The sequence below is a fragment of the Eretmochelys imbricata genome, chromosome 3, assembly GCF_965152235.1.
Source record: "Eretmochelys imbricata isolate rEreImb1 chromosome 3, rEreImb1.hap1, whole genome shotgun sequence".
In the NCBI taxonomy this organism is placed as follows: Eukaryota; Metazoa; Chordata; order Testudines; family Cheloniidae; genus Eretmochelys; species Eretmochelys imbricata.
This window is the reverse complement of record NC_135574.1, coordinates 142,633,729-142,648,495: the sequence shown is the minus strand read 5'-3', so window position 1 is coordinate 142,648,495 and position 14,767 is coordinate 142,633,729. Positions and strand designations below refer to the sequence as shown.

The 14,767-nt window shown below is 45.5% G+C and overlaps 1 protein-coding gene across 4 annotated transcripts in view; it reads left to right on the top strand.

Moving 5' to 3' along the window:
• Positions 1–14,767, top strand: part of DPY30 (dpy-30 histone methyltransferase complex regulatory subunit) — a 30,688-nt gene that overhangs the window by 6,932 nt on the left and 8,989 nt on the right. The window contains exons 1-3 of one of the 4 annotated variants that reach the window (XM_077813510.1): positions 9,576–9,759; positions 11,650–11,721; positions 11,811–11,858. In XM_077813510.1, the coding sequence (XP_077669636.1) occupies positions 11,686–11,721; positions 11,811–11,858 (84 nt within the window). In that variant the 5' untranslated portion in view covers positions 9,576–9,759; positions 11,650–11,685. Of the gene's footprint in view, positions 1–9,575; positions 9,760–9,925; positions 10,049–10,110; positions 10,538–11,649; positions 11,722–11,810; positions 11,859–14,767 lie in introns of those variants that run through there. The other 3 variants (XM_077813514.1, XM_077813511.1, XM_077813512.1) reach the window with 3 other exon arrangements.

Genomic DNA, 14,767 nt, shown 5'->3' with positions numbered 1-14,767 from the left:
AATAAAGGCCAGCCCTTGTTATCCTACTGTGTTGGCTCTGTAGTCTTAATTAAGTAAGTAAAAGAGAAGAAAAGTTGTAAAAAAAAATGTTTTGTAGTAACACCAAAAATACACCATGGTTTAGGCTTACATCCTGCAGCTGGATCTGTGCAGCTAGACATTGCACTTGCATGCAGCTTGTTGACTTCAGTGGGATTCAGCACAAGCATAAGGTGCAGCCAATACACATCAGATTGGCACATTACAGTCTTATCTTGCAAATGTGAATTGATGAAGTTAAATATATCCAGATTATTTTCTTGCCGCTTCAACCTACGTATTTCTAAGATTTGGACTCTCCTCTCTCTCATGCTTGAGAAGGCTGTTGTTCAGACCCTCATGATCTCACACCTCAACCTGACACCAACCACTGACGCCTTTTAACTAAATTTGAAACACTGCCATTAGGATCATCTTACTGGCTTATCACACTGACTACATCATCCCCCTCTTTGCATTCCTCCACGGGCTTCCCTTCTTCACCACATCCAACATAAGCTCTTTGTCTTGGTCTTTAAGGTCATTTAGGTCCATCCTCTGTATAATACAGGGACATGCATATCTAACATACAGTTTTGACTCTAGCATTTGTTCTTTCAATGATCACAGTCTCGATCGCCCAACTGCTCACTTCCCTTTCAAGCACTCCATGCTTTCTGCCATACTGAGTCTATCTGCATAGTTGAAACTCATCAAAATTCATAAAGCCAACACATGATCTGCTTTTAAACCATCCTTAAAACCTACCTCTGCAATGATGGGTATAAATCATTCCTGGCTGGCATTGGTTAGGCAAGGGGAAAACTGTGACTTCTACTTTCCTGCTAAATCCTATTTATTTTATTATTACCACATCCTTCCAAACCACTCCCATCCTATACATCTGTTTCATCCAGATGTTGCATCCTGTCTGACATGAAGATTATGAGCTCTCTGTATAGAGGTAAAAATCCTAAGGCCATCTTGGATCCTCTAAAGCAGTGCTTCTCAAGCTATCTGATGTGGGGGACTGGCAATTTTTTTCTCCAATGTGCCGCAGACCGGCAGCCAATGGCTCACGAACCAGGACTGGTCCGCGGACCACCACTTTTAGTAGCACTGCTCTAAAGGACAACTAAGCATCCGTTTTGTAAGTCCTTCTTGTCCCCTCCTCACTCTGAATTTGGCACTTTTTTATGTTTAGGTGGGAAAAAATGGTTACTGTCATTGGCTAATCTGCCTAGCAACCCTATGTCTATATAAGGGCAGTGCTCAGATTAGATTGGGGCTGCTCGCCTGAGTGACAGTCTTGTTGCTGTCTGTTAGAGACAGAGCAAGCGGCTGCGGGTTAATAGGTTAGGCCATTCACCCCACAAGGGTCATCTCAAGCAGGGAATATCCTTACCTACACGAACCTAATCCTTCTCCTATAGTGAACGCTTGCCCCATGCATGACGACACAGGTAAAGGGAGAGGGAGGGATTTAATTACCTGAGTACTTCCATCTTACCCAAGAAGACGTTCATCTGGTTCCGCCTCAAGGTCCTGGTCTCCATCTGAGGGATCCGGCCATTCTGTCGTGCTGCATCCATCGTGAAGAGGAGAAGACACCATCAAATCAAGCTGCCAGAGATGGTAGTGTCATTGTCATTTTAATCCTCATATATAGATCCCTGTTGGTACAGCCTGCCTTGTTTTATTATCTGTCTCACCTTGTTACCTGGGAAGTCCTTGCCACCCCATTAATAAATCTTGTTATACCTTTATCCTGTCTGAGTCATATCTGGGAACACAAACCCTCGGTGATAGATATGGGAAGGGAGGCGAACCTGAGATTTCAGAGTAACAGCTGTGTTAGTCTGTATTCGCAAAAAGAAAAGGAGTACTTGTGGCACCTTAGAGACTAACCAATTTATTTGAGCATGAGCTTTCGTGAGCTACAGCTCACTTCATTGGATGCATACCGTGGAAACTGCAGCAGACTTTATATACACACAGAGAATATGAAACAATACCTCCTCCCACCCCACTGTCCTGCTGGTAATAGCTTATCTAAAGTGATCATCAAGTTGGGCCATTTCCAGCACAAATCCAGGTTTTCTCACCCTCCACCCACCCCCACACAAACTCACTCTCCTGCTGGTGATAGCCCATCCAAAGTGACAACTCTCTACACAATGTGCATGATAATCAAGTTGGGCCATTTCCTGCACAAATCCAGGTTCTCTCACCCCCTCACCCCCCTCCCAAAAACCACACACACAAACTCACTATCCTGCTGGTAATAGCTCATCCAAAGTGACCACTCTCCCTACAATGTGCATGATAATCAAGGTGGGCCATTTCCAGCACAAATCCAGGTTTTCTCACCCCCCCACCCCCATACACAGACAAACTCACTCTCCTGCTGGTAATAGCTCATCCAAACTGACCACTCTCCAAGTTTAAATCCAAGTTAAACCAGAACATCTGGGGGGGGGGGTAGGAAAAAACAAGGGGAAATAGGCTACCTTGCATAATGACTTAGCCACTCCCAGTCTCTATTTAAGCCTAAATTAATAGTATCCAATTTGCAAATGAATTCCAATTCAGCAGTTTCTCGCTGGAGTCTGGATTTGAAGTTTTTTTTGTTTTAAGATAGCGACCTTCATGTCTGTGATTGCGTGACCAGAGAGATTGAAGTGTTCTCCGACTGGTTTATGAATGTTATAATTCTTGACATCTGATTTGTGTCCATTTATTCTTTTACGTAGAGACTGTCCAGTTTGACCAATGTAAATGGCAGAGGGGCATTGCTGGCACATGATGGCATATATCACATTGGTGGATGTGCAGGTGAACGAGCCTCTGATAGTGTGGCTGATGTTATTAGGCCCTGTGATGGTGTCCCCTGAATAGATATGTGGGCACAGTTGGCAACGGGCTTTGTTGCAAGGAAAGGTTCCTGGGTTAGTGGTTCTGTTGTGTGGTATGTGGTTGTTGGTGAGTATTTGCTTCAGGTTGCGGGGCTGTCTGTAGGCAAGGACTGGCCTGTCTCCCAAGATTTGTGAGAGTGTTGGGTCATCCAACGGCTAGTGGCATTCTGTTATTTTCTTTGTTAGGCCTGTCCTGTAGTAGCCGTCACCTTCAGCCCCCAACTAAAACCCCTCCAACGCATTATTAAGGATCTACAACCTATCCTAAAGGATGACCCAACACTCTCACAAATCTTGGGAGACAGGCCAGTCCTTGCCTACAGACAGCCCCGCAACCTGAAGCAAATACTCACCAACAACCACATACCACACAACAGAACCACTAACCCAGGAACCTTTCCTTGCAACAAAGCCCGTTGCCAACTGTGCCCACATATCTATTCAGGGGACACCATCACAGGGCCTAATAACATCAGCCACACTATCAGAGGCTCGTTCACCTGCACATCCACCAATGTGATATATGCCATCATGTGCCAGCAATGCCCCTCTGCCATTTACATTGGTCAAACTGGACAGTCTCTACGTAAAAGAATAAATGGACACAAATCAGATGTCAAGAATTATAACATTCATAAACCAGTCGGAGAACACTTCAATCTCTCTGGTCACGCAATCACAGACATGAAGGTCGCTATCTTAAAACAAAAAAAACTTCAAATCCAGACTCCAGCGAGAAACTGCTGAATTGGAATTCATTTGCAAATTGGATACTATTAATTTAGGCTTAAATAGAGACTGGGAGTGGCTAAGTCATTATGCAAGGTAGCCTATTTCCCCTTGTTTTTTCCTACCCCCCCCCCCAGATGTTCTGGTTTAACTTGGATTTAAACTTGGAGAGTGGTCAGTTTGGATGAGCTATTACCAGCAGGAGAGTGAGTTTGTCTGTGTATGGGGGTGGGGGGGTGAGAAAACCTGGATTTGTGCTGGAAATGGCCCACCTTGATTATCATGCACATTGTAGGGAGAGTGGTCACTTTGGATGAGCTATTACCAGCAGGATAGTGAGTTTGTGTGTGTGGTTTTTGGGAGGGGGGTGAGGGGGTGAGAGAACCTGGATTTGTGCAGGAAATGGCCCAACTTGATTATCATGCACATTGTGTAGAGAGTTGTCACTTTGGATGGGCTATCACCAGCAGGAGAGTGAGTTTGTGTGGGGGTGGGTGGAGGGTGAGAAAACCTGGATTTGTGCTGGAAATGGCCCAACTTGATGATCACTTTAGATAAGCTATTACCAGCAGGACAGTGGGGTGGGAGGAGGTATTGTTTCATATTCTCTGTGTGTATATAAAGTCTGCTGCAGTTTCCACGGTATGCATCCGATGAAGTGAGCTGTAGCTCACGAAAGCTCATGCTCAAATAAATTGGTTAGTCTCTAAGGTGCCACAAGTACTCCTTTTCTTTTTGCGAACCTGAGATTGAGACTCCTGGCCATTGTTAATTGTAGCTCCTGTTTCGGTCAATATCTATTCTTTTATTTATTTATTTATTTATTATATGTCTGTACAATGGCTAGCACAAATCCTTAATTTGGGTTCCTAGCTGATTCTGTAATATAACTATTAAAGAAACCACACACAAAAGAAATTTTAAACATTAAGATTGTAAAGTCAAGTCCTCAGAAGTTAGAAAATAACAGAATCAAGCTAGTATGTGCAACCTTTCTTTGGTCCCCTTATGCATGTCTTTAATTACATGATCATATATTTTTCCCACGAGACCCCTGCTTCATTCAGTGTACAAACTGGATGATGCTAACTGGATAAGCAACGAGTCAGCATTTTATCATTTTTAATATGTGACCCATGTCTTATTTACTGACTACCATTCAAATCCTGCTTTGAATGATCAGGAATTATAAATGTCCTCATGGCTTTTATATAGCAATCATTGCTATAGTATCCAAGTGATTCATGTAGATGAATTAGTTTATTTTCACAACATCCATGTGAGCTGAGGGGTTATTATTGTTCCCATTTTACAGACTGAGGTCAAAATTGTCCACTAATTTTGGGGGTATGATGAGGTTTACAAACCCCACACTGGGCCCAAAGAAATTAAAAGGCAATACTGTGCCCAGGTAGCATTGCGTCTATAGACCTGCTCCAGCTGTAGAAGCAAATTAAAAGGAATTCAGAAGACTTGGTAAGGGCAGGTGAACAGGATCCAGGAAAGAAGACTCCTTCTTTAAGGAAACCAGGTAGATAGTGGAACCTGAATGGGGACCACAGTGTGGGACAGGCCCTTGGCAGAGCCTTCCCCAATCACCACCCATTTCAAGCAGCAGCAGATCTTGCAGGGCCCTGCTCATTTGGGACTTTGTGAAGCTACTGACTGTTTGGACCACCGGAGCCATGCCCCAGACTGAAAAGGCAAATAGGTAGCGAGTAGCCTGGGGTGGCAGATTTTGACTCTGTATAGGGAGGAACCTGCCAGTTGTACTTACCACTGGGCTCTGGGCTGGGGGAGGAGGGCCTGAGTCCCCCTACTCTGCCCCATTTAACTGCAAATGCCCCAGATGCAGTGGGGGTCCCAAACACTCCTGGGTTGAAGGCAGGGATCGGGTACCACTACTATGCCCCCTCAATAACAAGATAAGGGGTTGGAGACCAGGTACATTAACCACTAGGCTACCTGGCTCTCTGAGCCACACATCACAGGAGGCCTAATTTAAGAAGCCTAGTGTTTGATTTGTTTTTTTCAGAACACTGAGACTTTTATAGCACTACATGTGTTCAAAGCACAGCTCCCTTTGTCGCCAGTTGCTGTGATGATAGTCTGCACATCTGACTCCAGTGTCTCATGTTAAATGAGTCCAGGAAGTACCCTGGTAAGAATCCCATCAGCTGGGGGATTGGGTGGATTCCTGGCTAATAGGCAGCTGGATTTGGTTTTTTTCCAAGTAGCTCTAAATAAAGGGTGGGTGAATTCACTTAAAAATACCTTGAGCAAAATAATTTTGGCTGCAATACCACAATGACAGCCTCACAGATCAAGCCCTATTGGCTTCAGTGGGGTTTTATGCAAAACTCATAGCAAGACTGGGGGGGGGGGGCAGATATCTGCATTTTTTTTGCTAATTAATAAATTCCACCCATTTTATTTCATAAGCAAAACTAAACAATACAGAGCACAGATATTAAAATCAGCAAAACTGTATTAAATTAAATAGACTAAAGTAATAGCAAGAAAATTACTTACTCAAGTGTTTGTACCTAAAGGGCACTATCACCATCAAATCTGAATTCACAGAATCATAGAATCATAGAATATCAGGGTTGGAAGGGACCTCAGGAGGTCATCTAGTCCAACCCCCTGCTCAAAGCAGGACCAATCCCCAATTAAATCATCCCAGCCAGGGCTTTGTCAAGCCTGACCTTAAAAACTTCTAAGGAAGGAGATTCTATCACCTCCCTAGGTAACACATTCCAGTGTTTCACCACCCTCCTAGTGAAAAAGTTTTTCCTAATATCCAATCTAAACCTCCCCCACTGCAACTTGAGACCATTACTCCTTGTCCTGTCCTCTTCTACCACTGAAAATAGTCTAGAACCATCCTCTCTGGAACCACCTCTCAGGAAGTTGAAAGCAGCTATCAAATCCCCCCTCATTCTTCTCTTCTGCAGACTAAACAATCCCAGTTCCCTCAGCCTCTCCTCATAAGTCATGTGTTCCAGACCACTAATAATTTTTGTTGCCCTTCGCTGGACTCTCTCCAATTTTTCCACATCCTTCTTGTAGTGTGGGGCCCAAAACTGGACACAGTACTCCAGATGAGGCCTCACCAATGTCGAATAGAGGGGAACGATCACGTCCCTCGATCTGCTCGCTATGCCCCTACTTATACATCCCAAAATGCCATTGGCCTTCTTGGCAACAAGGGCACACTGTTGACTCATATCCAGCTTCTCGTCCACTGTCACCCCTAGGTCCTTTTATGCAGAACTGCTGCTGAGCCATTCGGTCCCTAGTCTGTAGCAGTGCATTGGATTCTTCCGTCCTAAGTGCAGGATTCTGCACTTGTCCTTGTTGAACCTCATCAGATTTCTTTTGACCCAATCCTCCAATTTGTCTAGGTCCCTCTGTATCCTATCCCTGCCCTCCAGCGTATCTACCACTCCTCCTAGTTTAGTATCATCTGCAAATTTGCTGAGAGTGCAATCCACACCATTCTCCAGATCATTTATGAAGATATTGAACAAAACTGGCCCCAGGACCGACCCCTGGGGCACTCCACTTGACACCGGCTGCCAACTAGACATGGAGCCATTGATCACTACCCATTGAGCCCGACAATCTAGCCAACTTTCTACCCACCTTATAGTGCATTCATCCAGCCCATACTTCTTTAACTTGCTGACAAGAATACTGTGGGAGACCGTGTCAAAAGCTTTGGTAAAGTCAAGAAACAATACATCCACTGCTTTCCCTTCATCCACAGAACCAGTAATCTCATCATAGAAGGCGATTAGATTAATCAAGCATGACCTTCCCTTGGTGAATCCATGCTGACTGTTCCTGATCACTTTCCTCCCATGTAAGTGCTTCAGGATTGATTCTTTGAGGACCTGCTCCATGATTTTTCTGGGGACTGAGGTGAGGCTGACTGGCCTGTAGTTCCCAGGATCCTCCTTCTTCCCTTTTTTAAAGATTGGCACTAGATTAGCCTTTTTCCGGCCATCTGGGACTTCCCCCGTTCGCCACGAGTTTTCAAAGATAATGGCCAATGGCTCTGCAATCACAGCCGCCAATTCCTTTAGCACTCTTGGATGCAACTTGTCCGGCCCCATGGACTTGTGCACGTCCAGCTTGTCTAAATAGTCCCTAACCACCTCTTTCTCCACAGAGGGCTGGCCATCTACTCCCCATGTTGTGATGCCCAGCGCAGCAGTCTGGGAGCTGACCTTGTTAGTGAAGACAGAGGCAAAAAAAGCATTGAGTACATCAGCTTTTTCCACATCCTCTGTCACTAAGTTGCCTCCCTCATTCAGTAAGCGGCCCACACTTTCCTTGGCTTTCTTCTTGTTGCCACCATACCTGAAGAAACCCTTCTTGTTACTCTTGACATCTCTTACTAGCTGCAGCTCCAGGTGCGATTTGGCCCTCCTGATTTCATTCCTACATGCCCGAGCAATATTTTTATACTCTTCCCTGGTCATATGTCCAACCTTCCACTTCTTGTAAGTGTCTTTTTTATGTTTAAGATCCGCTAGGATTTCACCGTTAAGCCAAGTTGGTCGCCTGCCATATTTACTATTCTTTCGACTCACCGGGATGGTTTGTCCCTGTAACCTCAACAGGGATTCCTTGAAATACAGCCAGCTCTCCTGGACTCCTCTCCCCTTCATGTTAGTCCCCCAGGGGATCCTACCCATCCGTTCCCTGAGGGAGTCGAAGTCTGCTTTCCTGAAGTCCAGGGTCCGTATCCTGCTGTTTACCTTTCGTCCCTGTGTCAGGATCCTGAACTCAACCAACTCATGGTCACTGCCTCCCAGATTCCCATCCACTTTTGCTTCCCCCACTAATTCTTCCCGGTTTGTGAGCAGCAGGTCAAGAAAAGCTCCCCCCCTAGTTGGCTCCTCTAGCACTTGCACCAGGAAATTGTCCCCTACGCGTTCCAAAAACTTCCTGGATTGTCTATGTACCACTGTATTGCTCTCCCAGCAGATATCAGGAAAATTAAAGTCACCCATGAGAACCAGGGCATGTGATCTAGTAGCTTCTGTCAGTTGCCGGAAGAAAGCCTCATCCCCCTGGTCCAGTGGTCTATAGCAGACTCCCACCACTACATCACTCTTGTTGCTCACACTTCTAAACTTAATCCAGAGACATGGAGTAATTGGTAACATGGAGTTCTATGTGCCTTGACTATTATAGATTTCTGTCAGTTTTACTCAAAAATATTGAACTGTGTTTTTTTCCTAATTACCATCCCTGTAAACTCATTATGGGCACTGACAGTGATGCTGAATTCTTTCCATCTCAGCTGTCACCACCCATAATAAAGGTTCTAGGCAAGACAATTGAGAACCACAACCACCTGTGCAACCTTTTGCCTTCGGTGACTCTCTGCAATTGTCATTGAGGGTCACATTTGCCTGCAATTGCACTGCCTTTTATTAATGATGATGCACCAAACCAAGGAAGGGAAACCAACTGTTAAAGCCTTAGGGTAAGTTTGTGCTGTGGGAAGTTAGACAAGACACCATTTTACATGCCCACTGGAGTTGAGTGAAATGCACTAATAGGGAATTCCACACCTTTACTATATGCATGCTATAACTCAGGCTCCCTCCTCGGTTACAATTACCAGTTAAACTGACTGCAGATGTGTCTACACTACACGCTGTGGGATTAACTCCATTGCTAAGCCGCGCCCCTGCCCCTAGGCTCCAGAAGCAGCAGCGCAAGGTCACGAGGCTAGGCGGCCGGCAGCTCCAGCCAGGACAAGCAAGCAGACGTCAATGGGCGGGGCCACTGACGATCACGTGTCTGATGATGCTCGGGGGCCCCCAAGCCTGGACTTTTTCCATTGCCCTACCTGGTGCAGGCGGGCCTTCCCTTCGCGCAGGCGCAGTTGGGTGGTCGCCGCAGCACCACTTCCTTCACTTACGGCAAAACAATTTACGATATCCCCCCCAAGCGTGCTGTTGTTAGTGGCTGAGGCTGTTGCGAGGCTTCTGTAGCCTCGCAACGATCCTTCCCTTTTTCTCCCTACGGTGAGGCTCGTCGTTGCGTCCTCTCCGTTGAGCGGCTGTCTCGAGAGGTGAGAGCGGCTCCACGGCCGGGGAGTGCGGGTAGCGCTGCGTCCCTCGCTGCCGGGCGTGAGGCTGGAGGGGGCACAGCGGGCGGGGCCGCGAGGGAGGGCTGGTCCGGTCCGGTCCGGTCAACGCCTGGTGCCGCCTGTCCGCTCCTGGCGCGGGAAGCCTCGGCTGTGGCCCTCGGGGCGCGGACACCGGCACTCGGTCTCAAAGGGAGCCTCGCTGCGGGAGCCGCCGCAGCCCGGGCCGTTCTAGCGGCTTCCCACGGTACCAGCTGCTCCGCGCGGAGAGCAGGTGCGGTGGGGGGGAGCCGAGCAGGAGCGCGGGGTTGTCCCAGGCTGGCGTGTAGCCTCTTGACGGAGGTCACTTCGTAAGACAGGAGAGAGTTGTGTTTTTTTTTTTCCTGGTCTTCTAAGCTGTGCTGTAATGTTGGCCCCGGACTGCTGGTATCGGAGGCGGCTGTGACAGGGAGTGGGTTTGGGTTCGCTCAGTGGCATTTATTTCTCCTGAAATGGGAGCTCTCCTGTATGCCGAAGCGATGCTCCTTCGCCTGTTCTGAGAATGATTAAAAAGGAGAAGCCGTCGTAATCCAGCTCTCAAGTCCTGCTCCGATCCCCTCGTCTCCAGCTTTGCTGGAGGAGCCCTTGGACGTCTCTGAACATACATCTCCTGTACTCTAGCGCCTTAATGGAGGAAGTGGGATTGTTTGGGTCCTCTAGGAGATATTGTAATACCAGTACATAATAGATATCCCTTCTCTGAAATGTTCATTATCTACTGGAGGTAAATGAGTGTTAATAATTATTGAAACACTTTCTTCCTCCCTCACTTGATTGGCTTTCTTTCACTTGACTCTTTGAGGATGGCAGTTTCACTATTTCTTTATTTACTATAGAGCAGCCGTTCTCAGACTGTGTGGTGGGCCTCCCAAGGGAGGTGAGGGAATGTGTCGAGGGAGGTGAGAGCTGTGTGGGTTTTTTGTTTTCGTTTAAGAGCTCTGGCTATCAGCCCCAGCTGGCTGGGTCTTGTGCAAAAGGGTCAGGCACACCTAGGATGTGGAGATAAAAGTGACAGCTGGAGCTGCATCACCTGAGCTTCAGCTCTCCTCTCTGCCATCCCTTACCCGGGGCTTAGGCATTCAGACTTGTGGTGGCAGCAGCAGCATAAAGTAAGAGTGGCAATGGGGTGGTAAGTCTGTTGTGAAAAGTGATTTCACATTGCTACCCATACTTCTGTGCTGTTGGTGCAGTGCTGCCTTGAGAGCTGGTGGCCCAGCCAGTAGCTGCTGCTCTCCACTCTGCCTTCAGAGCTAGGTAATGGTATATGTACTTGGCAGGGGATGGCATAAATGACTACAGACATAAAGAAAGGGGGCCCGATCAAAGAACAACTGTTATAGAGTCATATAGGGTAGAAAAGACAAAACAAGCAAAATACAGATTTTTAAAAACACATGTTTCAGGCCTTTAAATGTTATAGAGATTGAAAAAAGGAACAAGTCTGATTGTTTTTTTTATTATTTTTTTTAAAAAAAACCTTTGCTGGTCTCCTTTAATACTAACTTGTACAGTCAGTTCTAGATGTTTCTGGACCACGTATACGCATTTGCTAATTCTTTTCAAAGTAACTATGACTGAACTAACCTTGTCTGAAAGTTCTCTTTTAAGTTACTTTGTCTGAGTTTATTTCACATGTTCTTTTGCAAAACTTCAGATTTTTTATACAAGAAAAATATGGTTGACAGAGCTGAGGGGGAGGGAAACGACCCAAACCTACCTTGGTGATAACTCTTTGCATGATGGTGACCAAAATTGTCAACCGTATTTTAAGTGTCAACTACCTTATTTTTTTATTGATTTTAATGTTCTGACCAATTTTTTTTGTTACTTCCCAAGATTGTTGCACATTTGGTGACTTTCAAGTTTCAAATCATGGACTCAGAACAGATCATGGAGGGACAGGCACAGGTATAGTAAGAAACTTTTTACACTGATTTTTCTGTTAGCAGATGCATAAAGTGCATTTTGGTTTTGCTGACTAGCATGTTGTTTTACAGGTTCCAGAAAATCCTCATGCTGAATATGGCCTTACAGAAAATGTAGAGGTAACTAAGATTTAATTGTTCTCAAATGCAATTGAAGTAGTATTTCTGATTTGGGGGAAATATGGGTTTAATTTAGCTAAAATGATTGCAGAAATCAGACCCAAAATATAAGGAACTGAATGCTTTTGAAAACAGTGGGTAATGAAGGGTGCTTAGCATAACTCAGTAAATGCTGGTACCATGCACAATTGACCTTTTAATAGTATATCAGTATTGCTGGTTGGGCTGCTACCATTCTGTTTCTAGTCCCACAGAAATAATGATCCCTTTGTGTGGTGGTTTTGTCCTTTGGGTTTGTTTTTTTTTAAGTGCTATATACAACTTACCTCTTCTACCTCTTACAACAGGTTCTTCTGACAATACACCAATGGAACGCTTCTTGAGGTTACCCAAAGCCTCTTGTATGAATCGCTACCACCTCCTTACAGCATGAGAGAGCAGTGTCTTTGCCAAGTGAGGGGAAAATGCCTCCCAGTTCTGGCAGCACAAGCACTCTGCTCCGGGCCTCACAAGCCTGGCTTTTTCTCTCTGCATGCTAAAAACTTACATGCCCCACATGGTTATATTCGAGTGCTCAGGACCTTGTCTTCTGGACCTCTGTGATGTACACTGATCCACTGCCTCCATGGAAGCAGTGCATGCCAATTTACCAGCCTTACCTCAGTTCAACACTCTCCTTAATACAGTAACTCCTCACTTAATGTCATCCTAGTTAACATTGTTAGGTTGCGAACCTATTAGAGAACGTGTTCATTTAAAGTTGCCCAGTGCTCCCTTATAATTTTGCTTAGCAGCTGCCTGCTTTGTCCACTGCTTGCAGGAAGAGCAGCCCTTTGGAGCTAGCTGGTGGGGGCTTGGAACCAGGGTGGGTTGGCATCTCCCCTATCAGCTCCCCCAAGTTCCCTGTGCAGCAGCTCCCCAGTAGGCTATCAATTGCTGGGCAGTTTAGGTGAACATCCCGCTCTCCACTACTGTGTGCTGCTCCTGCCCTCTGCCTGGGAGCTGCTCCCGGGAGCCTCCTGCTTGCTGAGCAGGGGCGGGGAAAGAGGAATGCTGATGTCAGGGTGTCCCCCTGCTCCTACACCCTGCTCCTGTACCCCATCTCCACAGAGCAAGGTGGTGACACGTCAGGGCTCAGGATGGAGGGAGGATGGAGGATGGAGCTTGCTGGCAGCAGCTGCTGTCTCAACTTGTTGATCTACTTAAAAAGGCAGCGTGTGGTCAGTGTACTTAAAGGGGTAATGCACGTCTCTCTCTCACTCACACAGCATGTGTGTCTCTCTCACTCACAGTGTGTCTCTGTTTCACACACATGCACCACTTGGCACTTTGGAAAGTGGAAGGAGTGGTGTGCTCCAGTGGGATAGCGTGGGTTCATCAAGTTCAGTTTCCACAGGAAATGTTTGCAGCCACTGCTATGCATCCGTTGTGTCTCCTCCCTCCATTTGTGCTGCCTTGTAGAGTGTGACGCTACATTAACAACAATGTGTTAACCCTTGAGGGCTCAGCCGAGTGCTAGTTCATCATTTAGCAGCAAGGCATTCCCTGGGAAATATTCCAGCCTCTGACTCCACCACCTCAACCAAGCTTCACAATCATTGTTGGTTACAATATTAAATTGTTTGTTTAAAACTTATACTGTGTGTGTGTGTGTGTGTGTGTGTGTATATATATATATATATATATATATATATATATATATATATACACATACATATATATATAATTTATTTCCCTGGAACCTAACCCCCCTTATTTACAATTAATTCTTATGGGAAAATTGGATTTGCTTAACATCGTTTGCTTAAAGTAGCATTTTTCAGGAACATAACTACAACGTTAAGCAAGGAGTTAAAGTACAAGGGGCTTAGATGTGTTGATAATAAAACAAAATTGAAGACTATTTTAACACAGCTTGAGATAAAGATTCCAAAATAAAAGATTTGGAAATGTAAGGGTACAGGAGAAAGAGAATCATAAAATGCAATCTATAGTATATACTTAGACAAGAAAGTAATTTGTCACTAATACGGTATTTCTCACCCAGTGGGCAGACCTTGCAGCGCTTGTCCAGCCCAAAGACCTTTTCATGAGACACTCCTGCTGGCAGAATGTCGCCTCTGTAAAGGATAACATCTTGTCCCCTTTCCCCTTCTCTTACACGGTTATGGACTGTTATCTCTTAGCCTAGGGAGTCACCTAAACAGAGATTTCTCTTGGATTTTGTTTCTTTGTAAACACTCACTCCTGCATCTGGTCGAGAGAGTGAACGCAGGGCTGCCTCCACAGATGTTGATTGTCAGCTCTGAGACTCCTTGGCCTCAAGTGACAAGTTTCACTTCCAGCAGTCCTGGAACAAAATATACTATGTTACATAACTCTAAAATTGTTTCCCATATTAACATCTCACAATAACCACGTCAATCAGCTTGTTTTTAGCTTTCAGCAAGACTACACATGACCCCCATCGGTGAAATATTGAGAAGGTGGTGAGACACAGGAGTGATGCCTGTCTGGGAATGTTGGCGTGTCACCTTCCTGGCAACTTTTTTTTTTTTTGAGGGGGGGACGCTTTCCATATTTTCAGGCCTTGGAAATGTGCCAGAATAGTCAACTTTTTTTCTCCCCCTCTCTTAATTATTTGAGAGTGCTGTTTTGACACACACTTTTTCTTTTGTTGAGAAAAGGTTAGGCTTGGGGAATGACTAGTAAACATATGCATAACAATAAGAGTAATCATAAGACAGGTGCCTTCAATTAAGTCCCTCTAACTTTCTTCTAGTCTAGGCTAGTGAATAATAGCATTTAGCCACTTCTTGCTGTTCAAAAGTCCTGTCTTGCCATTCTCCATCTTGGTCATACTTCCTTGTATTCTTTTCAATCTCCACTGTATCTATTTTGATATGCTA